Genomic DNA, 27914 nt, shown 5'->3' on the forward strand with positions numbered 1-27914 from the left:
TCTGCCAATTACTGATGATTAAGCTATATATAGCTTAATCATCAGTAATTGGCAGAATTGGACAAGCAATTCCAATATATATATATATAAATACATAACATAAAAAACTGTAATAGGAAACACTGCTGCTGTTTGTGTGTGTGTGTGTGTGTGTGTGCGTGTGTGAGTGTGTGTGTGCGTATGTGCGTGTGTGAGGGTGTGCGTGCGTGCGTGTGTGTGTGAGTGTGTGTGTGTGTGTGTGTGTGTACGTCTGTGTGCGCGCGTGTGTGCGTGCATGAGTGTGTGTGTATGTGCGTGTGTGGGTGGGTGTGTGTCTGTGTGCGTGTGTGTGTGTGTGTGTGCATTGCTGTATTTGCTGAAACACAAACAATAATGTTGAAAAATTATGAAAAAATGTTGCAAGAGAGTGTATGCAAATACATTTCTGGCATCGATAATTGATCATACATTTTCCTGAAAATTAACTTACATGCTTTAAATTGTTTTGATCCATGTGATCTTCAAAGTGCACAGATAATGCACAAAATCATTTGCTTCCAAACTGTATTCAGAGTTTGTTCTAAATCGGTGAATGAATGTGATTGTCAGTTTGATACATTCTGCAGCAGCACACCCCTACCAGTCCAGAAACAAGCCAGAGGGCTGTGCTTAGTTCACACGTCTGTAATCACAGTAGGACAGGTGAGTGTCTGGTATCTAAACTGCTAAAGTCAGTTGAACAGGTAACGTGTGTTTTTCATCAGATAATGATGACATATATTGGATCACAGCAGCACGGTGGCTCAGTGGTTAGCACTTCTGCCTCACAGCAAGATGGCACTGCAGAGTTTGATCACCGGTACTAAATGCCATTGAATACTGCATTTTTTTTAAAAACTATTTCAGCTCCCATTCACACTGAAGGAGGCCAGCGTTAAAATCAAACATCATCTGCCTTCATGAAAAACACATTTGCTGTTACCATTTATAATCTGACAGAGAGTTGAGGGAAATAGGGAGGATATTAGATAGAAACAGACTCATTTCTGTGCACTGCCTATGTGCTCCCATTCAGTAAAATGTCACAGAAAACAATATTTCAGAAGCTGCCATAAATGTGACCGACTGCAGGTGATGGAGCCATGGATTTCAGGAAACTTCTTCTAAAAAAAGACCAAGCGCAGTGGAAGTCTTGAGTGGGATGTTGGCCCTACATGGTCTTTGGGAGCAGTGAGCGTATCTCTTACATTGAACAGAACACATTACTTTGACAGAGGATGTGTTTCATATCTGTGTTAGTTATTCATGTCCCCATGCTGATTTACATTCTGTGATAAGATGTGTAATAGTCAGTGTACATGGCAGTGATAATGCACTCCTTCATCCTCCATATGGGTCCCCTCAGACAGAGTCAGTCTCATCTACTTATATTAGAGAAGCAGCTGTGAATGTTACGTCTGCCTTCATTACCACCGTTTCGCCAGTTGCACCTGCATTTTCAAACATCCTGTAGAGAGTGATTTGTGAATGAAGTATTATTGTATATTGTAGGTGGCTGTAAAGACTTGTGCACTGGCTGGCTGGTAGACACGCTCCCTGCCCCGCCCTCCTGGCCAGCCTGCTGCACCGCTGAGAGCCATAGACATAGTCTTTCTCTATCACTCTGACCGCTGGCTTCAGGCAGCCTATCAGCTGTGCTTACTTTGAGCCAGCTGTTTCCCTCCTTAGCTCTTTAAAGCAATGATATGTGAGGGATACTTCTGTAGCTACCGGAGACTAGTCTGATTTATGCCGCGGAACATGAATGAGATCAAGATGGCTGTGCTGGGCAGTGGGGGGGTCGGGAAGTCAGGTAGGTAGAGCTGGGGGGGGCAGGTTTCTACAAAACAAGTTGTCTTCTGACTAACTCACCTGTCTGACTCTGTGTTTCTGACTCTCTGTGTGTGTGTGTGTGTGTGTGTGTGTGTGTGTGTGTGTGTGTCTCTCGGTGTGTGTGTGTGTGTGTGTGTGTGTGTGTGTGTGTGTGTGTGTGTGTGTGTGTGTGTGTATATGTCTCTGTCTGTGTGTGTGTGTGTGTGTGTGTGTGTGTGTGTGTGTGTGTGTGTGTGTGTGTATGTGTGTGTGTGTGTGTGTGTGTGTGTGTGTGTGTGTGTGTGTGTGTGTGTGTGTGCAGCTCTGATCGTCCGGTTCCTCACCAGGCGCTTTATTGGCGAGTACTCTTCCTCTTCAGGTGAGTATCTGTCTCTGTCTCTGTCTCTGTGGTGGACTCACTGATAAAACCTGACTTTATTATACATGACTCAAAAGAATTGAAACATGTAACTACTCCGAATTTCATTATACCTATTAACCTGAAAAAGCATCCATCTGACTCATGGCTTTTCAATGAAGCATGCACTCTGATGTTTACATGAAATATTATACATTTACACTAAATATTCAAACCGAGAACATGTGTAATATTTGGGACCTCCGCTAGAATGTCTAATGAAGTTCTGTGAGTTTCACCAGAGTTTGGCAGCACATGTACACAGTTCATCATATTTGTACTATTCCACACCAATATGTCCTCAACCTTTCCACACATTCTAACTCATTGTCAGGCTCACAAGTCTACCTGCAACTGCAAATGTCCCATATGTACATGTGCATATGTATTGCACTATATTTGACTTTTTAATATTATTAAGTCTGATGGGTATTGAATCTCAACTTGTTTTTTTCTCCCAACCAAAAGGAGTCTGTAGTAAACCTTGGCATTAAATGTCTATCTGCATATGTTTGCCTGTTTCTCCCTGGGCTGTAGAAAACCACAATCATCTGCATTATGTCTGATTTCGTTTGGCAGCTTTCATAGTTTCTATACACTGTTTGTCTAGCAGTACTTTCTATCCAAGGCCCCTTATCTCATCTTCTTGTATACACTCTTCTATGTTATGTACTTTGTAGGTCAAGACAACTGCCAAGCGTTTAACTACAGGTGGTGCAGCCTCTGTCAAATGCATGCAGCCTAATATTCCAGCATGGGCTCAATATTTGATCCATTTAGTGTTCATTTTGAAGATGTTGTTGGTCAGTATGTGGTCTGAAGAGCCATGCTGTGTGATACCATTCTGCAACCTCCATGAAAAGCTAGCAGGCCTGAGAGGAGAATGACTCACGTTGGTCTCTGATAGTGGCTCAATAGGCCATTGTTTCCCCGAGAATAACCTAGTTTCATCTGAGCTTGTTCTCTCCCCGCACTCTGACAGAGTGAAGCAAAGATACTGTGGGAGGTGTGAACGGAACAGGAGCACGCTTATGGAGAGACATTAGTCTCAATATTAGTGGCAAATGTGTCCTTCATGATCTACAAATAACAGCAAGATTTACATATGAGTATAACAATTTGTGATTGTCCTATCCATAAACAATACCAACCAATTTAAACAAATATAAAACCAGTTAACAAAACAATTCACCCCAACTGGAATAAATATCAGTATTTTACTAGGGCTGTCAATCGATTAAAAAATGTAATCTAATTAATGACATACTCTGTGATTAATGAATCGAAATTAATCGCATACATAATTAACGGTGCCTGAACCGATACTTGTTAAGAAAGTAAAAAAAGAAGAAAAAAGAAGGGTACTAAACAACAGTTGGTGGCATTAAGAACGGCTTGTTTATTGCTAAGGCCATATGGTCAAAATGAAATGATTTCATAATAATGTATAACAATAACAATAACTTATTTCACTAGTAAATTGCTGTTGAACGACAACAACAACAACCAGATGGTAAAGGACATTTACAATAACTTCAAATGCACCACGAGGCTGTAGTTTACCAGTTTCATTGAACGCACCGTCTGTGTTGTGTTGCTGCAGATTGTTACATCCCGGTGTTGAATCCTCTACAGTAAAACACAGTCACACTTTACACCGTTTAGCGTTAGCTGTCAGCATTTTAACCGTGTTTAATCCAGCTACTAGCTAGCAGTAGGCTAACGTTAGCTGCTGTTGAGTATTGTGTTAACTAGCTAGCGGTAGGCTAACGTTAGCTGCTGTTGAGTATTGTGTTAACTAGCTAGCGGTAGGCTAACGTTAGCTGCTGTTGAGTATAGTGTTAACTAGCTAGCGGTAAGCTAACGTTAGCTGCTGTTGAGTATTGTGTTAACTAGCGTCATGTGCAGCGGGGTTTGTGTTTCCTGTAACGTCTGTTTCAGAGCATCGGAGAGAAGAGCAGACATATCAGTGGCACCAGATTTTCGTCTGTATGCAAACGTCAATATGGAATGGATTAATCTGCATTAATTTTTTTAACGTGTTATTTTTTCTCATATTAATTAATCAAAATTAACGCGTTATTTTGACAGCCCTATATTTTACATATATGTTTGCAACCATAAGTCCACATTTAACGGTTCAACGTTTGCTTTTGAGAAAGTTGACATATGTCATTGTCCACATTGATGTCCTTAGACAAGACACTGAACCTCAATCTGTTCCCAATAGTCAGACCAGCACCGTGTTACGCTGGCTTTCCACAGGCAGCTGAAATAACGGCAGAGCTAGGAGCCGCTGTTATCGCTGACGGTGGCGAAGGTTCAGAGTCAACTTTTGCAGTGCGGTAGCCAATGAGAGGGCAGACTCGCGAAGGTGCCTCCAATATATTCTCCCATGTCTACACGCATGCTATTTTTAAAATTACGAGCAAATGAAAAGATCGTGATTTTCATTATGATACGTCTCTGTGTGACTACAAGGATGCTAACAGCTAGCTTAGCAGAGGGTTGCCCAGGCAGTTTGTATACCTGCTGAGTTTTTATATATATTTGTTTTAGTAGTATTGTAGCAATGACTACTAGATGGTTGCTAGCAATACATAACGTAACTTGAACTAAACTAAACACAACTTTTCAAAGTGTGTGACTGGAGTAGAAAATGTACCAAATAGTTTGTGATAGGCCAGATTGATAGACATAGATAAAAAACATTTTGGGCTTTATCTTGAACCTGGCGCAGCGCAGCACAAAAAAAGAGATGATGGGTGTCGTCATGACTTATTTGTGGTTTTCCTGCTGCTTTCCTCCCACAGAGTGCATATACAGGAAGCGTCTGTCTGTGGATGGGAAGCAGACCAATCTCCAGCTCTATGAGCCATGCTCTCAGGTGAGTTTACAGATGGATGGAGCAAGAATAACAACATGCTAGGATTATTATTGCATCTTTTAACAGAAAAGAGGTGGCATGGTGGTGTAGGAGCTTGGTGAATAGGGATCTTCAATAGGGGGTCTGGGACCCCTAGGGGGTCCTCAGAGTCAATGCAGGGGGGCCTCCAAATTATTGTGAATTTTTGAAAGTTTACAGGTAACCATCCACAGATACAGTTCATCCTACAGATTCACTGTGCCACATGTATGTTTTAAAATAAAAATGTTTTTATAAAATCATGCCAACAATTATAATGCTATTTTAAAAGCTTAGTATTCTATGCAAAAAAGGTACTGTATGTATAAAGGCTTTAGGCCACCCTACACCTAATTGTAGGCCCAGTTTAATATACAACTTCATTTTATACAGTATCTGTAGTAGGGGGTCCCTGCTCCATCTCTCTTATCAGTTAAGGGGTCCTTGGCTTAAAAAACGTTGAAGACCCCTGGTCTAGAACTATAGCAGCATAAATAAGAGCTGGGTCCAAGGCAAACCTGAGCCAGCCCTAACTATAAGCTTTATCAGAGAGGACAGTTTTAGGTTTACTCAATATGGAGACGGTGTCTACCTCCTGAACCCAACCTAGGAGCTGGTTCCACAGGAGAGCAACTTGCTAAAATATGACTGTTTGAATTGGAAGTTATTCTGACCGCATTTAACATTTATGTGTTTATGTAATGTCATGAACCTGTCTGTGTTCCAGGCCTGTGACGGTAAGTCTACTGTAAAGGAGCAGATCAGCTGGGCTGATGGCTTCATTGTGGTCTATGATATCAGTGACCGCTCCTCCTTCCTCACTGCCAAAGCCATCATGCAGCTGATCAGAGAGCTAAGGTATGGACTAAGATCACTGGAACCAGGGTGTGATTTGTGAAAAAAGCAGAGGGGGGGGGTTTGATCATGCACAACAAAACATGCAATAATTAAATCCCCCTTCCAATAAACAACTGCCGCTGGTAGCTGGCGTCCCGGAGCTCTGTAGAGGCTAAATACAACCAGTAGCTGCTGCTCTGATTTTATTGTTTTATCGCACTATAGGCTGTTCACATTACAGCACTTTACCTAGTTTAAAATACTTCTATTTTAGGTATATAATGGTCTATTGGTGAAGTAGCATTGATCACTTTGAGGGGGGGTACATTTTGTCCTCACCGGGTTAAAAATAATTCCGCACAGTCTGGGATATGTAGACCAGAAAGGGGGAAATCGCACCCTGACTGTAATATAACAATGGTCATTATGTGCATGGAAATAGAAGCAGTGAAGAATCAGCTGATTTCTTTGTGACCTACAGGAACGTAGACTCACTCATATTTCTGGTGGGCAACAAACAGGACCTGTGCCACAGGAGAGCGGTGCAGCGTGAAGAAGCTCAGTGTCTGGCTGCCCAGTGTCAGTGCCAGTTCTACGAGCTGTCGGCAGCCGAGCACCACCAGGAGCTGGCGCTCATATTCTCCAAGATGGTACAAAACGCTAGCCTGGGCAGCAAGGCCAAGGAGCGCAGGAGACGCCCCAGCGGCTCCAGGTCCATGGCCAAACTCATCAACAATGTCTTCGGCAAGAGGAGGAAATCAGTGTGAAGTGTCCCATACCAGGACAGCTGTCGGGACCCAACACACAACCCTCTGGCTTAGCTTTGTATTTCTGAATATGTCTTCGCTGTTGCTGTTGATTAAACTGACGTCTTCATGTATAAAGAGGTGTTAGTGTGATATAACAGTAGCACGTAGCATGTACAGTCTGAGCCTGCTTGCTGCTTACCTCCGCTGATTCATGCTTTTGCTCTTAAAGATCATTGGCTGATCTGCCATTAAAGGTTGGTTTCCAAAGCAACCAACTTCAGGAAATGTCTGGTGACATTCAATCCAAGACAGACAAATGACTTGTAAGCTGTCTCAGCTGACTCAAGAGGGATCAGCTCGGGGGCGTGTCCAGTGGGGGGGCCCGGGGAGGCAACCGCCCCCTCTTAAATATGATTATCCCCACTTGTGCCCCCCCAATCCATTGGGCTAGAGCAGAGATGTATAGTAACGAAGTAGAACTACTTCACTACTGTACTTAAGTACTTAAAAGGCTGTATCTGTACTCTACTGGAGTATTATTTTTTTCTCCTACTTCTCCCACTTTTACTTCAGTACATATTTTCGATGAGTTTAATACTTTTACTACGATCAATTTTTTATGTGCTGCATCGTTACTCGTTACAATTATAAAAATGTTACGAATCATTCCAAACTTCTTACGCAAACAAATCCCTTGAACTATCCAATGAAAGCAGACAGCTTGGTCTCACAGAATTCTGTGAAATGTTCACGAACTGTGGCACAGAATGTGTGAAAATTCCGTGTGGCCACCACAGAAAACAATGCCAAAGTAAAGCCAATGAGAAGATGACGTAGCATTAAGAATGACAACGGTAGCGAGTAGTATTACAGGCCAAAAATCCGTGTAAGGAGGTTGGTTGGGGGGGGTGGATGGGTCAAACAACACAGGACTTTCACCCAGGAGACCGGGGATCGTGTCCCGCGTGTCAGGATTTCTAAACCCAACCGTCCCATTGTTCTTTTCCTAAACGCAAACCGTCCGTACCATACTGCGATACAGCACGTCAGCAGGCTCTCGATGGACGCGCGGTAGAAGGTCAGCAGCAGGTTGGAGTCCAAGTTTTGCTTCCTGAGGATCCTCAGGAAGTGTAGCCGCTGTTGAGCTTTCTTGATGACCGCTGTCCAGGAGATAAGGACGGCGAGAACCAGGAAGGTGTGGACCCTCTCCACACACTCGCCGTTGATGTACAGGGGGGCTAGGTCGGTGCTGTGCTTCCTGAAGTCGACAATGATCTCCTTGGTTTTCTTGGTGTTTATTTTATTTATTTATTTATTTTTTTTAACTTTTTTATTTCAAACATACATACACACAACACATATATATTTTAACTCCTGGTGTGCCCATCTATTATATCCTGCATCCATCGTAGATGGCAAAAAATCAGGGTTTATCGAAATTCGGGTGGCTCTACAAATGGAGTTCGACAGTTTTAATTTCTTACGTATCATTGACCATACTCTCATTGTCCCCCTGATCCAGACATTGCCCACCTTCAGCCTCTTTAGTGTTACGTCACTCAAAAATGGAAGCGACTCTATCGGTACATTTTTGCAAGAATTTTGTTCCATTCCCACCCACGATGGATCTGCATCTTTTGTAATCCACATAATTATAGCCCTAAGTTGAGCAGCCCAGTAGTCATTTTTTAAACTGGGTAAATTCAATCCTCCCTTCTCTTTCGGACAAAGAAGTGTCTTATATTTAATTCTAGCCCTCTTCTTTTCCCAAATAAATTTGGATATAATCTTGTCTAACATTGTAAAGGTAGAATTAGAGACGCTAATAGGCAATGACAACAATCAAACAACAATCTTGGTAATACGTTCATTCTTACAGTTTCTATCTTCCCTATCAAAGTCAAAGGTAAAATCTCCCACAAAATCTTTTTTAATTTCTGTTATCAATTTCCCATAGTTTGCATCAAATAGCTGTGACGTGGCAGCAGTAATGATGATACCCAGATATCTGAACCCTGTATTAGTCCATTTGAACTTGAATTTACCCTCTAAATCTGCAGGACATTGACCTGAGAGCATCATAGCTACTGATTTAGCCTCATTGGTCAGATATCCTGATATCTCCCCATATTTGTTCAGGTTATCTACCAGGGTTATCAACGAGGTGGAAGGTTCACTTATATATGTTAATATATCATCTGCGAATAATGATATTTTGTGTTCTACCCCTCCTTCATCCCTCATTCCTTTTATATCTTCATTCTGTCTTATTGACTCAGCCAGTGGTTCAATACTTGTCTGACTCCTCTTTTAAGTAAGAAAAAGTCTGAGCAACACCCATTGACTCTAATCCGTGATGTGGGGTTTCTATATACCATTTTGACCCATTCTATAAAGGTTGCATGAAACCCGAAATTTGCTAATGTTTGGTAAAGGAAGCTCCATTTTTCCCGGTCAAATGCTTTTTGTGCATCCAAGCTAAGTAACATGACAGGCTGGGCTTTGTTTTTGGCACATGAGATAAGATTTAATGTCCTCCTGATATTGTTAGCACCTTGTCTTCCAGGAATAAAGCCTGTCTGATCTGGTTCGATTAATTTAGTTATATGCCTCTGCACTCTCCGTGCCATTATATTTGTTAATATTTTCAAATCATTGCAGAGCAAGCTGACAGGTCTATATCCCTCGCATGAGGTTGGATCTTTGTCCTCCTTATGTAAGACCGAAATGATGGCTTCTGACCAAGTCTTTGGTGAGTCACATGACACCAGAGCGTAATTGAAGACTCTATATAGTACTGGTGTGATCTCCCCTGTAAGATCCCTTTATAATATTCTGCAAAACCTTCCGCTATCTCTGTTGGCCTTACCACAAGTTGTTTGGAAATGGGATGTTTTACTCTTGAAATAATCCTATTTGTTTGAGCCTTTCGAAGTTGGAATGCTGAAAGACGACTTGCTCTATTCCCCATCTCATAATATCTTTGATTTGTAAAACGTAGAGCTCCTTCTGCCTTGTATGTTAATAATTTGTCTAATCTGTGGCTGTTTTCTTTCAGTTCTTTGAATATGGAGTTATTTGGTGTCCTCTTATGTTCTACTTCTAAATCTCTGATTTTGCTCTCTAGCGCCCTCTGCCTTCTCAGACGATCCTTTCTTAGCCTAGAGGTTATTTCTATGATTTTTCCCCTTAGCACTGCTTTCCCCCCATCCCAAAGAGTCGCTGGTGATACCTCGCCATTATCATTTATTTCCAGATATTCCTTTAGATTGTCTTTTATCTCCTTTACTACCTTCTCATCTGACAGGATTGACACATTTAATCTCCAATATTTAAAACGAGACTCTTTATCCATTGCTACAGTTAGGGTAATGGAAGCATGGTCACTTATAGTTATCGTCTCTATGCCACATTCCACAACTCTGTGTATATGTTGCTGTGATACACAAAAAAAAATCTATCCTAGAATAACTACCGTGTGGATTTGAATAAAATGTAAAATCCTTCTCACTAGGATTATTGTTTCTCCATGGATCAATAAGACCTAACTCTTTAATAACATCCTTTAATACTCTGGATTTTCTTGAAGTCAGTCCTTGTTCTGGTGGTAGCCTGTCTAATTTACCATTCTGTACCGTGTTGAAGCCCCCCCCCCCCATCAGTACCATCCCCTTTGCTTTGCTTGAAATAACATTGGCTATCTTTTTAAAGATTGTTTCATTTTCCTCATTCGGGGCATATATGTTGAGTACTGATATAGTCATATCTCCTATGGAGCCAACAACCATTACATACCTTCCCATATTGTCTTTTATCACTGACTCGACTGAAAATGCTAGGGACTTATGAATTAATATGGCTACGCCCCCTTTCTTGCCATATGAAGCATGAAATACTTGATTTACCCTAGTTTTTTATATTCATCCTCCATCAAATGTGTTTCTTGTAGAGGAGCAATTGAACATTGTAAGTGTTTTAATTGGCTCAATATCTTCCTCCTCTTGATGGGATGATTTAAACCATGGACATTATAGGACACAAGTTTCAGCCTCTCCATATCAGTTTCAGTTCAAGACGATAACCATCAACTCCGCACCTCTCATAAAACAAAACAACTATTATACAATAACAAAAAAAGTGTGACTTCCAACAGTCCCATCACCAGAGAGATATGGCGTATTCTCTCTCTATCTCTGGGAAGATAGCACTAAGTGCACCTGCAACTTCAAAGGTGTTGTGTAAAGTTGCTGCTTGCTCTAACTGAGCATTCATTTCACTCTCCTTAACCAATATTTATGTTGATTAATCTAGGTAATAATACCTTTAACTAGCTCTGTAAATATTCAATGTGCATTATATCCATCCATCCATCCATCTTCGTCTGCTTATCCAGTATCGGGTCGCGGGGGTAGCAGCTCCAGCAGGGGACCCCAAACTTCCCTTTCCCGAGCCACATTAACCAGCTCCGACTGGGGGATCCCGAGGCGTTCCCAGGCCAGGTTGGAGATATAATCCCTCCACCTAGTCCTGGGTCTTCCCCGAGTCCTCCTCCCTGCTGGACGTGCCTGGAACACCTCCCTAGGGAGGCGCCCAGGGGGCATCCTTACCAGATGCCCGAACCACCTCAACTGGCTCCTTTCGACGCGAAGGAGCAGCGGCTCTACTCCGAGCTCCTCACGGATAACTGAGCTTCTCACCCTATCTCTAAGGGAGACGCCAGCTACCCTCCTGAGGAAACCCATTTCGGCCGCTTATATTAAGTCAATATTTAAATATGTTTCAGGACTCGTATCTATTTATGCATTTCTATTTTTATTTGGTCCTTACCACCAGTATCATATTAATGAGTTCACTGGATTATTGCTTGTAAATCCGCCTCTGTGATGTGTGGCTGCCACTTCTTCCTCCTCTGTCCTGTTGCTGTGGTCCAGCTGTCTTTCATAATCATCCTCTGCATTTTGTCCCTCTCATCCTCCTCCACGTGGATCCCCGTGTCCTCCAGCATAGGTGCAGCCTCCATGAGTGTAGCGAACGTCTTAATCCTCTGGAGACTGTGCCTTCACGTTCTTCTCTTTAAGTTTCTTCATGACGTCCCGTACCTGTTTCCTCTTCCTTTGTATCTCCGTCGTGTAGTCTTGATTGAAGTAGATCATTTGTCCCTCATACGTGGTTTTTTGTTTCCATGCTTGCTGTATTACCTGCTCTTTCATCCGTGCGTCCATGAATCGGACAATGATTGCTCGCGGGGGAACATCACTTTCTTTCGGTTTGGCAGTTAACGAGCGGTGCGCTCTTTCAATTCGGATGTCTGTGTCGTCTGGAATCTGCAGTGATGAGTGACTAAAGTCAGTTACGAATCCTATCATGTTGTTTTTCTCAGAGCCCTCCGGAATTCCATGTATCCGTATATTATTGCGTCTCGTTCTTGATTCCAAGTCTTCACACTTTGCGGCCAGCTTTGCAGCCTCGCCGTCTAGTCCTCCGTGTCTCCCAGCCTCTCTTCCACCCGTTCCACCTGTTGCTCTAACGAGGTTGTTCTTTCCACAAGTTCCTTCATGTTAGTCTCTAGCCTAGCCAGGGCTTTTTTGTTGTCATTCGCCGCTTCTGTGTGCTCTTGTCTCAGCCTGCGCAACTCCGCCAATATTACCGAGTCCTGTTCACCTGCGGCCTGCATCTTGCCCGGTGTAGTTCCCGATGTCGTGCCGGTACATCCAGTATTTATTTGTTCTCTTTTGTTAAACCTCCCCTTTTTGTCCATCTCTCCCAATTTACTTTCTTTGTGAAATGTTCTTGCGTTTAGTTGGCGACTAAACGAGCTATTTGTAATTGTTTTTTTTAAGAGCAAATTTTCCTGCTGCCTCCTACCACATGGTGCCACTGGAAGTCTTTCTTGGTGTTCAGAGCCAGGTTGTTCTCTGAGCACCAGGCTGCCAAGTTCAGGACCTCCTCTCTGTAGGCTGCCTCGTCTCCGACCACTGTGGTGTCGTCAGCAAACTTGACGATGAGGTTGTAGTTGTGGGCCCGACTGCAGTCGTGGGTGTAGAGACAGTACAGGAGGGGGCTCAGCACACAGCCCTGTGGGGAGCCGGTGCTCAGCGTGCGAGTGGAGGAGAGGTGGGGGCCCAGTCTGGGCTGTATCAGTAAATATGATCAAGCCATTTAATTCAATTTCAGCTAATTTCAATTGTATTTATAGTATCAAATCACAACAGGAGTTATCTCAGGACACTTTACAGATAGAGTAGGTCTAGACCACACTCTATAATTTACAAAGACCCAACAATTCCCCCCCATGAGCAAGCATTTGGTGCGACAGTGGTGAGGAAAATCTTCCTTTTAGGGAGAAACCTCAGACAGAACCAGGATCTTGGTGGGCGGTCATCTGATGCTGCCGGTCGGACACAGAGACACTGATACAGATATACAGATATAGAGAAATATGATTCATAATAATCATAGCAGTTGGAATGATGAACGGTGGCAACTATAGTAACAATAAAGATAATGGAACTATGACTAGAAATAATAGTTAGGGAGTTCCCATGTACGCTCATCAATGTTTCCATGATGACTATCCACGTTTGCCTTAAGAGCCCATAGAAAATGTGTATTCTATTCTATTTTGTTTCATTTCGCAAAACTCCCCACTTAAAACAATAACTGAGTGTGTAGAGTGTGATGTCACAGCTAAACTATACAGTCATTCCCCGGCTGCGATGACAGCTGCAGAGACTCCGAGAGCACAGGTGCAGGAGACCCAGAAACGTTGACCAATCGTTGTATTTTGTGAGTAAATTTAAATCTGCAACAGAACCAGCAACACTTCTCTGTCAGGTAAATGTAGAAGTAGAATGATTTCCTCTGAAGTAGAAGTACAGTGTATGTCAGTAAGATACAAGTATTCTGTAAGTGATGACAAAGAATCAGTCGGCCCCTGTGATACATGTCCCCTGGACCCTGACTCACATGGAGGGCACGTGTCACTGCCCGTCTGTGCAGACAGAGGGGACATTAGGAAAGTCTTTGGCATTTGTCATTATTCCAATGTTAGTGCGATCAGTGACTCAGGCATACTTAAAGAAATACTGAGATTGGTTTTGAGGCAAATCTGCTACTCCAACAGCTTCTTTAAGCTTGTGTTTATTACAAGAAACCAGAAAAAAACACTTTGCACATCTACGAGGTGAGACGGGTGCGCCGGAGGGGGACAAGCAGGTCAAACGGAGCAAAGAGAGGCTTACCGAGTTATCTGGGTAGCTTTGCTGATGAACACATGCAGGTCAGATCTGTTCGTGTTCCAGATTTTGCAGGTTGCTCTGGGTTTTATTCACTAAAGCCAAGCAGATAAGTCAGTAAACCTGCTTCCTGGAAGCGGCCGCGGGTCATGAAGGGCCCTCAGTGATCATTTAGAACAGATTTAGAAACCTCCAGAACATGTTGTACAGACAGTCAAGACAAATACAGATGAAGGAACTGGAGGCGCACTGCTTTCCATAGTACCGTTCATTCATCGTCGTTCCACTGCTGCTACTAAGCCGCTTCTATAATATATCTAGAATCATTTGTTGGAAAAGACACATGAATGCAAAACATTTTGACATGAGCAGGAGAATTGTAGACAGCTTATGGTAAAGGCTCAGTTCAGCCCAATAACTGTCTGTATTGAGCTCAGCTGTTCATATCTGATAGTGTCTGGCCTTCCTGTCTCTCAGAACTACTCACACATAATTCCACACATCCTACTTTTATCTATATTCTTGTAATCTATTTTATGCCTTTGTTGTTTCATGTAGGCAACCTTTTTTTTATTCAGTGCTTGTGTTCAATTTGTAGATTTTTGGCCCTTAGTAATTGCTCATTAAATGCATAAATAAATAAATAAGTCCTTTATATCTGGTGGCATATGCCCATCCATATAATTTGTTTCATGTGGCCAGGTTTTCAGATATCTCTCCCCCCCCCCCCCCCCCCCCAACACATCACGATGGAGGTGAATGGAATATAGTTTGTAGTTGCCATGGCATTGGAGCATGACATTTCATCTCTTTGCAGACACGGTGTCTCTGTTACTCTTTTCAAAGAGACTACTTTCTATTTAAGAAATAGTCAGTACATATTTCTTTCTGTCTTCCTTTCCTTATTTTCAATGGTACCTCTACCTTAAAGCACGTCTAAAATACATGTTTATTGTGCAGAGACAGGGGAAGGAGAACATGAAAACATTTGTAAATATATTCAACATACAGTAGTTTTGCAGGTTTATCAAAACTTTGAAGCTGCTGAAAACAGCACCTGAACATCAGTCTTCAGTTCACGCTGGAGATAGAAAATAAACGGTTTAACCTTAGTGTCCTGACACATGGTTATGTTCAATGTAGGGGTTGTGGAGTTGTCATGAAATATGACAGCAAGAGGACTGGGAATTCCGCCATGCAGCGTCATGTGGATAACGTTTGTAAGTCACCTGGGCTACAGCAGCCGAGCATCACTGCCTTTGCTAGTAGTACCTCAAGAAAAATCCCTCAGCAGGCCAAACTAAAACTGACCGAAAAATGCGTGGAGTACTGCTGTGGAGACATGCAGGAGGGGGTTTCATTAAGTTGGCCCAGCAGCTTATTAACGTCGGAGCTACATATGGTTCAGCGGCAGCGCAGGAGGTACTGCCTCACCCCACCACTGTGTCAAAACGGAGCCGTGAGCTGGCAACAGAGAAAGATCACCAACAAGATCACCTTTACAATACGGTGATGCGACAAGCCCTGGACCCCACACAACTGGCCCAAGATGCTCCGACTGTTGCAGAGACTCTGTAAGCTACCAAGTCGCTGGTCAAATATGTCAAAAAGACGGGCATGGCAGCTTTGCTGTCAAAAAACGTCATCCAAATGGCAGACGCAAGGTTTAGCACGGTATATCTGACCTTAAATGAAGAAATACGCGAAAAACTGGATGACCATGCAGAGAGCTGGCGGATTGATGCCATATCTCTGGATGTTCTTGACTTTCTTGTCAAGTTCCTGCAACCATTTTATGATGCCCAGCGTGAACTTGAAGGGGACCAGTACCCAACCATAAACCTGGTGTTTCTGTGGTTTGCGCGACTGAAGCGTCACTGCAACAGAAAGACAACTGACAGCCCCTATCGAGCCATCATCCGCGAGCGCCATCTCAGTTGGATTTTGCGTAAAGTGCAGATCCAAGAGCTCCAAAAAAATCGCAACTTTCCTTTGGCCTAAATATAGCCAGCTCCGAATGTTGTCCCATTCAGAGAGAGACAACCTTCACCTGGAGGTTCGGAGACAGCTCAGTGACCTCCCCGAGAAGGCCGCCACTGAAGGAGAAGGACCTGTGCCCAAGAAGGCTGCAGTTGACTTTGAGGAGTGGGAAAATGTACCTGTGGCAGATGCCGCCGCCGCGGATGAAGTCGAGAAGTACTCGACTCGAAATCATGCAATGCAGGACGACAGAGATGTTTTGGGCTGGTGGAGAGATCAGCAACTCATCTACCCCAAGCTTAGTGTCCTTGCCCGTGGCATCCTTGCCATTCCAGCCAGCAGCAGCAGCAGTGAGAGCAACTTCAGCGCTGCTGGCAGGACGATTGAGCAGAGGACAGCCTTGAAGCCATCCACCATTGATGCAATCCTTTTTCTGCATAAGAATATGTTACAGTTTAGTAGCCTATACAGTTTTTGAGGAAAATGGTAAGAGTGATTGTCATTTCAATAAACTGCTTTTGTGTTAACGTTAATTTTACTTCGCTGGGGACTCTCCTGTTGATTTGAATTTCATTAAGAGACCTATAGGTCCACAGAACCTCTTGTGTGAATTTTTGGGATTTTGTTCTGTTAGCTTGGGCCATATTTGGTAGGCCTATGTTCATTTTATTTCAATTATATGATTGGGCCTCTTGTGTGCGCCTGTGTGTTTACGTGCACTTGTTGCCCCGTGTGCATGCTCACTGTGCTCATCTGTTGACATTTCTGAGTGCCTTACAGTTGCTTAATAAAAGCGGGCTTTCCATACTCAATACATACATGTGTCTGTGTCATTAGTATGAGAAAAAAAATGTGATTTTAACTGTGTCGGGCTCGGACACAAATTTCTTGATGCCTGTCGGACGTGGGCCGAAATGAGGGGCCATCTGGGACATTATTCACAGTTACCTCACACACATACAAGTGAAATGCTCTCTGAAAGCGTTTCTGTAGTGTTAAATACATGTGTGTGAGGTTTCAGTATAGTATGTGACAGTATCATTTTTCACTAGTGTCAAAGCATTTCAGTAGAGTGTGTGAGAGCATTTCACTTCTGTGTGTGAGGTAATTGTGAATAACGTCCCAGATGGCCCCTCATATTTATCTGCTACCATCATGTCCATGTACATCCCATGTAGCTATCAAACCAGCAGTGGCTGAGTGGTCTGATCATCTACGCTGCTATCCCTGACCCGTCTCTCTGCTGGCCAGTCGGGTTGAAAAATGTAGACTGTCTTCAGAAGGCCGCGCTGGGCCGCTAGTGGACGACCCATCCTGAGTTGGGATGTAGAGATACAATCCAACATGAAACCCCTTCAGATCTGTGAACCCTGCTCCAAAGCGTGGGCCTCAGCTTTCTTTATTCACGTGTCAAATGCACTTCAGTCTACTCTAAATGTGGAGTTCTTCCTTGTGACTTGAATAAACCAATCCCATGCCTTATTTCTCCAAATGACAGTTGCTCCACCACTGTTCTGTGTCTCCATCTAGTGGAGCTTTGATCAAACCAAGAGCTGACAAATGCACAAACACAGACTTATTTCAGATTTATTAGGAAATTGTAATGATCTCCATCTCCATTCATGATTTGTAGCCAGTGTAATAGCTTTAGATAGCAAAAAGATGTAAAACATAAGATATTAAAAATGATCTGTAACATACACACCATGCTTAAAAATGATATATAGTGGTAATATAATATATAAAGTATTTTGCAGAAGCAAACATTTGTTGATTTTGTAATGATTAAAACACAAGAGTCAGCTTATAGAACTTCTGTTAAGCAGGTTTCCTGGCCTGGATGCAGATAGAACACAGTGCAGCTGACTAAATGCACTCATTCCATTCATCATAATAATAATCATAATCATAATCATAATTCGAGTAGGAGTAACTACTGTAGATCCGGCAAACAAACCGTTCAATCACACATTCCAACTATTGTAAATGTGAACACGGAATACATTCCTAGTCATAATTATGAAACATTACAATAACCACTACTAAATATAACAAAATATAACCCTGTATGAAATAATGAAACCAATTTAGATCTCAACTGGTTATTGTGAAATGTTATCTAGTAGCTGTTTTTATTAAAATAGGATTTCATAAAAGCATTTTTTTCCCTGACACTGATTGGCTCAAAGGTGTCATGGGAAAGAACATTAGAAATGAAATAAAACTAACTACATCCATATTTCTATCATAAACTCAAACTTAACGGGATGACAGAAATAACATTTCCTCATAATCAGCCGAGTTTTAGCCATTGTTTAAATAGTTTTGGTTCAGTCTATTTTACTCTAGTCACGTGATGCTTTATTTCAGCAGTTTTATTCCATTTATTTAATATTGGCCATGTTGTAATTTCATAATGGATTAGCACTTAGATGCTGCAATAATTAGCATTTCCTGGTAGCGAAATTACGATTCCCACTATGGCCACGCCAAGTCCCGCCCTACGAAGCAGCTCGATTGGTTGGGGTTAGGCATTTGACCTTGCGTAAGCATGGACGCCTGGCCAATAAATGCTATTGAAGGGCGGGTCTTGGCGTGGTCATAGTGGGATACATAATATCGCTTCCTGGTAAGTGTGGTGAATTCCTGAATCATGACATCAGTGTCACATGACACAAGGCGTGTTTCCTCCCGTCAGAAAGAAGCTGATTGGACAGAATGCTCCTGTCATGTGACAGGATAGGAGGCTCCCCGTTACACTGCCGTCCTCCTCTGATTTAAGCTCAATATTTCCCAAGGATGTATATCCAGATATGTGTGTGGCCTGTAAACGCAGTGTCACATCACATGACTGAGAAGACTGGGGGAGTGGTGCATTCAGGTACCGACCGGGAAAAGGGTCATGGAGACAAGCAGAAGCGACATGGTGCTCACAGTTAAACTTTCATCAGATATTTGGTCTTTATATATTGTTAGTTTATATTATATTATCTTAAAGCAGCAGCTCCAGATGGTTAGTTTATATTGCACAGGATGAGCAGAGGCTGCAGCAGCTGTTAGTATTCACCCAATCTCCTGACTCGCACGGTAAAACTAACTGTTGCAGCTGCATGTGTGGCACGGGCCTGAAGTGAAACATCTCAGACGGCATCCCATCAGAGGATCACACAGCTGGAGGTGGACGCCTCTGCACTGCTGGACACACAAACACAAGCTCTTAATTCATCAGAATCAAAACAGATGACTGGAAGGCTGCATCTCCAGCTCTATGTTTCGGTTTTTAAGCATAGTTTTGAGCCAAAAGTGATCTCGGTGCACCAAGTGTTTTTTTTTTTTTTTTTATCTCCAGTAGAAGAACTAATCTCTGTTTAAACTAACACGCCCAAACCTCATATCTCATCAACATTCTGGTATACTGGTCACAAACAGGAGGCAGCGGGGAGACTCTGCCCCCTGCTGGTAGTTGCCATGGTAACGTTAGTAGCTTTAGTCTCAGAAAACAAGATGTCGTGACCGATGAGACCCAATCAGGAGGAGAGACGTTGGTGTCAGTGTCGGTGTCTCCAAAGGTCTGAGACTGCAACACAACCCCGCAGATTCCAAACCAAAACTGGTCAGAAGTGTTTCCAAATGTCTCCGGTTTAGGGACTCGGAAACGCCAGAGCAGGGGGAATGAGAGGGGGAAACACCAGAGCAGGGGGAATGAGAGGGGGGAACACCAGAGCAGGGGGAATGAGAGGGGGAAACACCAGAGCAGGGGGAATGAGAGGGGGGGAAACACCAGAGCAGGGGGAATGAGAGGGGGAAACGTAGCAGAAGATATTTCTATTTAAACCAAAACATAGCAATGGTAATGTAGCCTAAGACTCTGAAATAGGTCTGCTGCTGTCAGAAAGTCTCATTTAAAGTCCTCATATTATGCTAATTTTCAGGTTCATAATTGTATTTAGAGGTTATATCAGACTACAATAGAGCTGTTTGGAGCAGTTTGTGAACAGTGTTTTCTGTTGGAGATGGTAAGTCCCTTTGGGGGGGACTTTGGGCTTTTTCACTTTGTAAACCTATAACATGCACAAAAAAGATATATAACACAATAGAGGAAAGGGAAAAAGCCAAAAAGCATAATATGAGCACTTTAAGTCTTAAAAAATCCCCTCCAGACATGTCTTAAGCCCGAGACACACCAAGCCGATAATCGGCCGTCAGACAGTCTGGCGAGGTCGGTGACTTGAGTCTGTTCGGTGTGTTCCGTGCCGTCGTCCGTTGGAGGAGCCGTCGGCCTTCATTTTGGCCGATTTGACATGTATAATCGGAAGGCGGGCACTGCCGGCAGTCGGACTCAAATAACCAATCTGATTGGTAGAGTGCTAACCCAGAAACGAGAAGTGGGATGACCGTGACTAAGCCTCTCAAAATCTGACGAAAATCTTTTAAACTGACCTTGGCCTATTTCTCTCTTTAAATGTTTCCAGAAACACGTTACGGTGAACTATTTTAGTCCACTATGAGATCGTATTCTGAACGAGCTGCAATGACAGTCTGGCTGAGAAACCAGACCCACGTGACGCATTCGTCCAATCAGCCGCCGGTTTTCATTTTTGGGCAACAATACAGATTAGCGCCGCCTGCTGTTATGGAGACGTATTACGTCTCGTTGCTTCGGTGTTCTGAGGAACTTTTTTGACCAACTCGGGGAGACTGATCAGTCACACTGGCTTTACTGCCGACGGTCGGCCGTCTGGTCGGTGTCTCTGGGCCTTTAAAGGGCCAGTTGAGATGTTTTAGTTGTACAAACCCCAATTCCAATGAAGTTGGGACGTTGTGTAAAATGTAAATAAAAACAGAATACAATGATTTGCAAATCCCTTTCAACCTATGTTCAATTGAATACACTACAAGGACAAGACATTTAATCTTCAAACTGATAAACTTTATTGTTTTTTGCAAAAATTCACTCATTTTGAATTTGATGCCTCCAACACGTTGAAAGCTGGGACAGGGACAACAAAAGACTGGGAAGGTTGAGGAATGTTTAAAAAAACACCGTTGGAACATTCCACAGGTGAACACACACACACACACACACTTATTTACCACGTGGGCTCAGGAACACTTCAGATAACTATTGTCAGTTAACACAGTTTGTCACTACCTCTACAAGTGCAAAACTCTAACATGCAAAATGAAAGCCATATCTATCTATAAATTGCAGGAACGTCTGTCTGTCTGTGTGTGTCTGTCTGTGTGTGTGTTATGTGGATATCTCTTGAACCGTTAGTCCGATGGATTTCAAACTTGGCAGGTGTCTTGCTATGGGTACGAGTACATGCAGTGCCAAGTTTGACGTTGTTTGGATTAGAAATGCAAAATATATTGTTAAATATATATCAGTAAAAGAAGCACACGCTGGCTTTTGCCGCGGGCCACTCCCCCTCTCACACTTCACACTGACTGAGCAGAGCGCAGGACCAGAGACAGAGAGGGTCGAAGAAAGCAGCGGAGCTTTGGCTGCTAAAATGTGAAATACACCTCATCGCGACTGTTGTGTGGAATGAGGTTGCCGGAAAAAAGGCGCTTCAGATTATTCCTTCACAGCGCTGTGCAATGCGAGAAAATCTCAGAGCTGAACCGGGCAGACACATCACTTTTCATCAGACTCACCCTGGATTAATTAAGTATACTGCTAACTTACAACACTAATAACATTACCGTTGCCAAAATACCCCCACGAATCAAATCCATACTTCACCGATAACCGTCAAGCCACTAAACCTGCATGGAAATTAATACCTCTGCTGAAATGTGAAATTCGTTAACACCCCTCTCTCTCTCTCTCTCTCTCTCTCTCTCTCTCTCTCACACACACACACACACACCCTCACACACAGAGAGAGTCCGGTTCTGGTGGTTGATTAACGCAGATATGTGCTGATTAGCTATCATAAGGGGCCAGGTAGGTAGCACACTGCCATGAGTCCATGAGCCTAATGTCTGATAACTCCACATTTCCTTTTTTTAAAGATTATTTATTCGACAGGACTGCTAGGTGAGAAAGGGGAGAGAGGAGGGGAAGACATGCAGGAAATCATCACAGGTCGGATTCAAACCCTGGACCACTGCGTCGAGGCATAAAGCTCTAATTATATGTGCGCCTGCTCTACCCACTGAGCCAACTCGGCCATATTCCTCCACATTTTCATTGTGATATTTTGTGATTACATTCTGACTCTGCAACATTCTCTGTCAGGTAAATCCGTAAGTTAGTAGTAGGGTATACAGTGGAGTTACATATTAAGTGCTTTGGGGTCCTTCTGTAATTAATTTTGGGGTACAATTTGGTTTTGATGAATTCTACAAGCAGCAATACACCAGGCCAGGCAATCAGCCCGTTCCAAACAGGCACATTTTCAACGGGCACACACAGGTGTATATATATAGTATAGGTACTAGACTGGCCTGCCTGCAGTCCAGATAGTATATATATAGTATAGGTACTAGACTGGCCTGCCTGCAGTCCAGATAGTATATATATAGTATAGGTACTAGACTGGCCTGCCTGCACTCCAGATAGTATATATATAGTATAGGTACTAGACTGGCCTGCCTGCAGTCCAGATAGTATATATATAGTATAGGTACTAGACTGGCCTGCCTGCAGTCCAGATAGTATATATATAGTATAGGTACTAGACTGGCCTGCCTGCAGTCCAGATAGTATATATATAGTATAGGTACTAGACTGGCCTGCCTGCAGTCCAGATAGTATATATATAGTATAGGTACTAGACTGGCCTGCCTGCAGTCCAGATAGTATATATATAGTATAGGTACTAGACTGGCCTGCCTGCAGTCCAGATAGTATATATATAGTATAGGTACCAGACTGGCCTGCCTGCAGTCCAGATAGTATATATATAGTATAGGTACTAGACTGGCCTGCCTGCAGTCCAGACCTGTCTCCCATTGAAAACGTGTGGCGCATTATGAAGCACAAAATCCGACAACGGAGACCCCGGACTGTTGACCAACTGAAGTCGGACATCAAGCAAGAACGGGAAAGAATTTCACCTTCAAAGCTTCAACAGTTAGTGTCCTCAGTTCCTAAACTCTTAGTGAGTGTTGTTAAAAGGAAAGGTGATGTAACACAGTGGTAAACTTGTCCCTGTCCCAGCTTTTTGGAACGTGTTGCAGGCATCAAATTCAAAATGAGTGAATATTTACAAAACAACTATAAAATGTATTAGTTTGAAGATTAAATATTGTGTCCTTGTAGTGTATTCAATTGAATATACAGTAGGTTGAAAAGGATTTGCAAATCATTGTATTCTGTTTTCATTTAAGTTTTACACAACATGCATGCAAATAATCCTCCCCCCCCCTCAAGGTTAATGACTTAATTGTGTTAAATAATTGTGATTTCAATATTGACCAAAATAATCATGATTATTATTTGTTTCCATAATCGAGCAGCACCACCTGCCCGCTGAAGTCTAAAGAAGTGAAGCTACTAAAATGATCCCCACCTCTGCTCTGGAGCGTCACACTGCTTCATCCTCTTGGGGGCGCTGCCCCCCCACTCAGCTGGAGGCTTCTGAGCATGCTCCCTGGTCTCACCGCTCACCTGAAGAGAGGGGCAGAGGCACTTTCACTCTGATGGCACGTTAGATGCAAACGGGCTTCTTAAAGCCTCTGAAAACTTGGTTTTTAAACTGAAATATTTCTCTGCAGCAAGTTCAATCACAAGCAAAAACACAACCATGACTGACATCCCCTTTAATGTAAATGTTGCTAAATCCTGATTAGTGCACAGTAATACATGACATCACATTTCCCCCCCCCCCCCAACAGAGCCCCACCCACTTCCAACCAGTGAGAAGAGCTCAGACTGAACACAGATACTGTACTCGAGTTAAAGACCCAAACTCAGGTTATTACTTGGTTGCAAATGCATTGTTGGGGCCAATAAACCTCATCATCGCCTTATTATAGTGAAGATTATTTTTTAGGGGCATTTTTAGGCCTTTATTTCTCACAGGACAGTGCCCTGTAGTGAAGTTATTATCAGAGCCGAGGGAACCTGTAGAGCTGAGGCTGACGCTCTGTGGGCTCATCACTACACTCCCATTACGGTCATGTAATCCACTGCTACTGTCCAAACACTGAGGGATTAGAGCAGCTTTATCTGGTGTACAAACAACCTTCAAGGCACATTGTTGTGACAGCAGAAATCAGTTTTAGTTACATTTGATTCATTGGTAACATATGAGTGGTTTGAAGAAACAACAATATTCTAGACTTCATATTTAACTTTGAGATATTACATGAATTAGTACAGTACTTTGTATTTTATTGCGCCATCTACCTGCCCAGGGACTACGGGCGGAAACTAGCAATTTGCTACAACCTGGCACAAGACATCTATTAATGTTTTTTTGTGCACTGTTCAAATAAATAAATTACAATTACAAAAAGGGATTAATAATCAGAGCAGACCCCCATCAAGGCAAGGCAGCTTTATGTGTATAGCAAATGTCAGCAACAGGGCAATTCAAAGTGCTTTACATAAAACACTAAGGAGCAGTTCAAAACAATAAAAATATAAAATATGAGAAAAAAGTGTAGTGCAGTATAAGAAATGAACAATTATTTAAAGAAAGGCAGCATCAAAAAGATAGGTCTTCAGCTTTGATTTAAAAGAGCTGAGAGTTGCTGCGGACCTGCAGTTTTCTGGGAGGTTGTTCCAGATATGTGGAGGATAAAAACTGAACGCTGCTTCCCCCTGTTTAGTTCTGACTCTGGGGACAACAAGCAGACCTGTCCCAGACCACCTGAGAGGTCTGGGGGGTTCATAATGTAGCAGCAGATCAGAAATGTATTTTGGCCCTAAACCGTTCAGTGATTTATAAACCAGCAGAAGTATTTTGAAATCAATTATTTGAGAGACAGGAAGCCAGTGTAAAGAACTGCATGTGATCCACTCTCTTGGTCTTAGACTGGAGTGACTGGAGCAGCAGCGTTCTGAATTAGCTGCAGCTGTCTGAGTGATTTTTTAACAGTGGTCGAGTCTACTCAAGATAAAAGCATGGACAAGTTTTTCCAAGTCCTGCTGAGACCCAAGTCCTTTAACCCTTGATGTATTCTGAAAGTGATAGTAGGCTGACTTTATAATGGTCTCAATGTGGCGGTTGAAATGCAGGTCTGAGTCCATCACTACACCAAGATCACTCAATCACTCGTACATTACAAGGGGGTAAACGAGCATCCGGAAAGCGTACCTCCTATGGGGAGATTCAACAACAACAAGCCATCACCTCCCGTTAGCATCCCATTGACTGCCATTCATTTTGATGTCACTTTGACAGAGAATAGCTTTACATCTGAACCGTTTAAAGACTCTATTTGTCCGTTGTTTATTTCTAAAGAAACACGACAATGTATAAAAGGCTCCATTACCTTGTACCTCACGTTATGGCTCCGTAGCAGACGTTTTTATAAAAATAGGCTAACGATTGGGTCATAACCACAAGACTTTCTGTCTCATAGTAGAGGAGTTACCGTATAGTACAGGAGAAGCTTGCAGGCAATCGGGGGGGAGACGACATGGAGGCATACAGTCAAGGGAGAAGCCCATAGAGAGTCCACGGAAAGCTTCGGAACAAAATATTTCAGCAACGTTATGATGGATTGGAAATACTTTCATCATGGTCGGAAGCCATCTACAACATGTCCTAGCCTACATAACCTAATGTGAAATAAAGAAAAAACGTTCTGTTCAAGTGTTTTGGACCATGATTGGGAATGATTGAGATTTCTCTTGGCACAGCTACCAGAAGACTTCCAACTTTCAGACAGGTTGCTCACGTCACATCTACGTCTTCAAGCTCAGTTGGAGGCTGCTCAGTAACGCTCAGCCATCACCGGGAAAGAGCTTCTAATGTCCTTCACTGGTCTCAGTCGAAGTCTATGGTAATTTCTTTCACTGTCTATGGTACATTATTGTATCATGACCGTGGGTTCAATCATTCCCACCTGTGCTTTAGCCACCTGACAGTTCTAACTGAACTCCGCGTGAGGAACTCACCATGTTCCTCTTCCTGCTGCCGGCTGTGTCGGCGGCGGCGGCTGGTCCGAGCGGTCTGCGGCACAACTCATCTCTTTGATGCACTACGGTCTGCTTAGACTGCAGCTTCCTGTAAAGACAACACACGTTCAGCTAACAATTGATCGACTTCTTTTGTACAATTACACAATTAATAAAGCATACCTACAGCTAAGCCCTTTAAAGATATATGTGTGCATTAAAAAAACGTCTTAAAACTACTACTTACACTATCCCAAATGTTCCAATGACACGTCGAACATGCTCTTAAGTTATTTTTAGTAGGATTGTTTTGATCAGTTTATGTACAGTATATCACAATATGGCAAAATGGCCTTTAAAATAAACTGATATTCAGTGCCATGAAAATGAAAAATGTCCACATGTGACTTGAGGACTTTTCTACAAACAATAACTTTAACCATCAGAATACTTCATAACCTCTTCTGGCTTTAACATGGAGCCCAGCCTTTTGTAAAGCAATGACAGAATTACATTTCCACTGAGAGTAAACATGATAATATAGAAATGATCTCCAGCCATACACACTACATATACTAGAACAGGATCTTATGAGGCCAGCCTGAGAGATCTGCAGACGAAAAGGAAAGGAAGAGTTAAACTGTCCTTAGCCTTCAACTGCATCCCCGGTGGTCAGCCGTTCACTTCTTGTCACCAAGCATTGATCCAGGGCTGCAGCTATCGATTATTTTAGTAATAGAGTATTCTACCGATTATTCCATCGAGTAATCAGATAAGAAATACTTTTGTTTTATTGAAGAGCAATAATAAACAATAGTTTGGTTAAATTTTTGGAAAAAGCAACATTTTTGTTGCCTACATTGCTTACAATATTATCTCTCAAAAAAACTAAACATATGAAGTGCATTTAAGTGGCATATTACATTGTAAAATGTTCAAAGAAAACATTTTCTGAAATGACATCAACCTCACACTAAGGCATACATTTTATTAAACATACATAAACATGACCTTAAGTTGTGCAACTTAACTTTCAGAACTACAAGTTTCATCCTGAGACTGATCTGTATATAGGCCTATATGTAAATATATGTAAATATTAATTATACTCAATCAGACACACACTGTCCAGAGTTCTCGTTTTAACTACGTTTGAAGCAATTCCAGACTTTGGACACTTTCTGTGGTTTTCTCCAGCCTGTCTCTTCTCTTAGCCCCTCACTATTTACGCTCTGGCATGTGTCGCCAGCAGACTGAGCAGCGTCTGGTGTGCGACAGTAATAATGATCCGTGTGGAAACAGCGTCCGTCAGCGATACAATGTTGGTAACACTGATTTAACGAAGCTTCGAGGCAAATCATTTAGCATCGAGGATTTTTTGTAATAGAATTATTCGAGTTATGCGAGGAATCGTTTCAGCCCTACATTGATCTCCACACTAATTAAGTCCCTTGGCTAGGACTTTAGAGTGTGTGTGTATCAATATGATTTTTTAAAAAAAAGGAAAGTTTAAGTCAAGTACAAACTTCGTTAAAGTTACGTCTGCAGTTACCGACAATAGATAGCTAGTAGTTAAGGATGTGTGTGTGTGTGTGTGTGTGTGTGTGTGTGTGTGTGTGTAAAGCGGGAATTCTGCCTGGAAACAATGGCTACCAATCTGTTAGGACTTCACCCCCGAAAACACAAAATACATTTTTATAATCATTGAGAACAACATTGGATAGATTCAGAGATGTCAGTGCAGGCAGTGTGTAGTCTTTGTTAAATCATTAATTTATTTATTATTAATAATTTATTTAGCGCGTATACACACACACACACACACACACACACACACACACACACACTTCCTCTCCTCCCAGTGGTGTGAGTGCTGCTG

The 27914-nt window shown here is 42.6% G+C and overlaps 2 protein-coding genes across 3 annotated transcripts in view; one reads left to right on the top strand and one right to left on the bottom strand.

Moving 5' to 3' along the window:
- The first annotated feature begins 1648 nt into the window (after positions 1-1648).
- On the top strand, positions 1649-7441 carry rergla (RERG/RAS-like a). Its single transcript, XM_078242707.1, has 5 exons — positions 1649-1831; positions 2153-2209; positions 5062-5135; positions 5881-6011; positions 6472-7441. The coding sequence occupies exons 1-5, from the start codon at positions 1768-1770 to the stop codon at positions 6755-6757; spliced, it is 612 nt and encodes a 203-aa protein (XP_078098833.1). The 5' UTR covers positions 1649-1767; the 3' UTR covers positions 6758-7441.
- An 11054-nt stretch (positions 7442-18495) lies between these two features.
- Positions 18496-27914, bottom strand: part of arhgef39 (Rho guanine nucleotide exchange factor (GEF) 39) — a 59234-nt gene continuing 49815 nt past the window's right edge. Inside the window, exons 10-12 of one of the 2 annotated variants that reach the window (XM_078242682.1) lie at positions 26036-26144; positions 23478-23575; positions 18496-19146 (exon numbers count right to left, since the gene is read on the bottom strand). In XM_078242682.1, the coding sequence (XP_078098808.1) occupies positions 19110-19146; positions 23478-23575; positions 26036-26144 (244 nt within the window). In that variant the 3' untranslated portion in view covers positions 18496-19109. Of the gene's footprint in view, positions 19150-23477; positions 23576-26035; positions 26145-27914 lie in introns of both variants that reach the window. The other variant, XM_078242681.1, reaches the window with a different exon arrangement.

Source organism: Sander vitreus, chromosome 23, assembly GCF_031162955.1.
Source record: "Sander vitreus isolate 19-12246 chromosome 23, sanVit1, whole genome shotgun sequence".
NCBI lineage: Eukaryota > Metazoa > Chordata > Actinopteri > Perciformes > Percidae > Sander > Sander vitreus.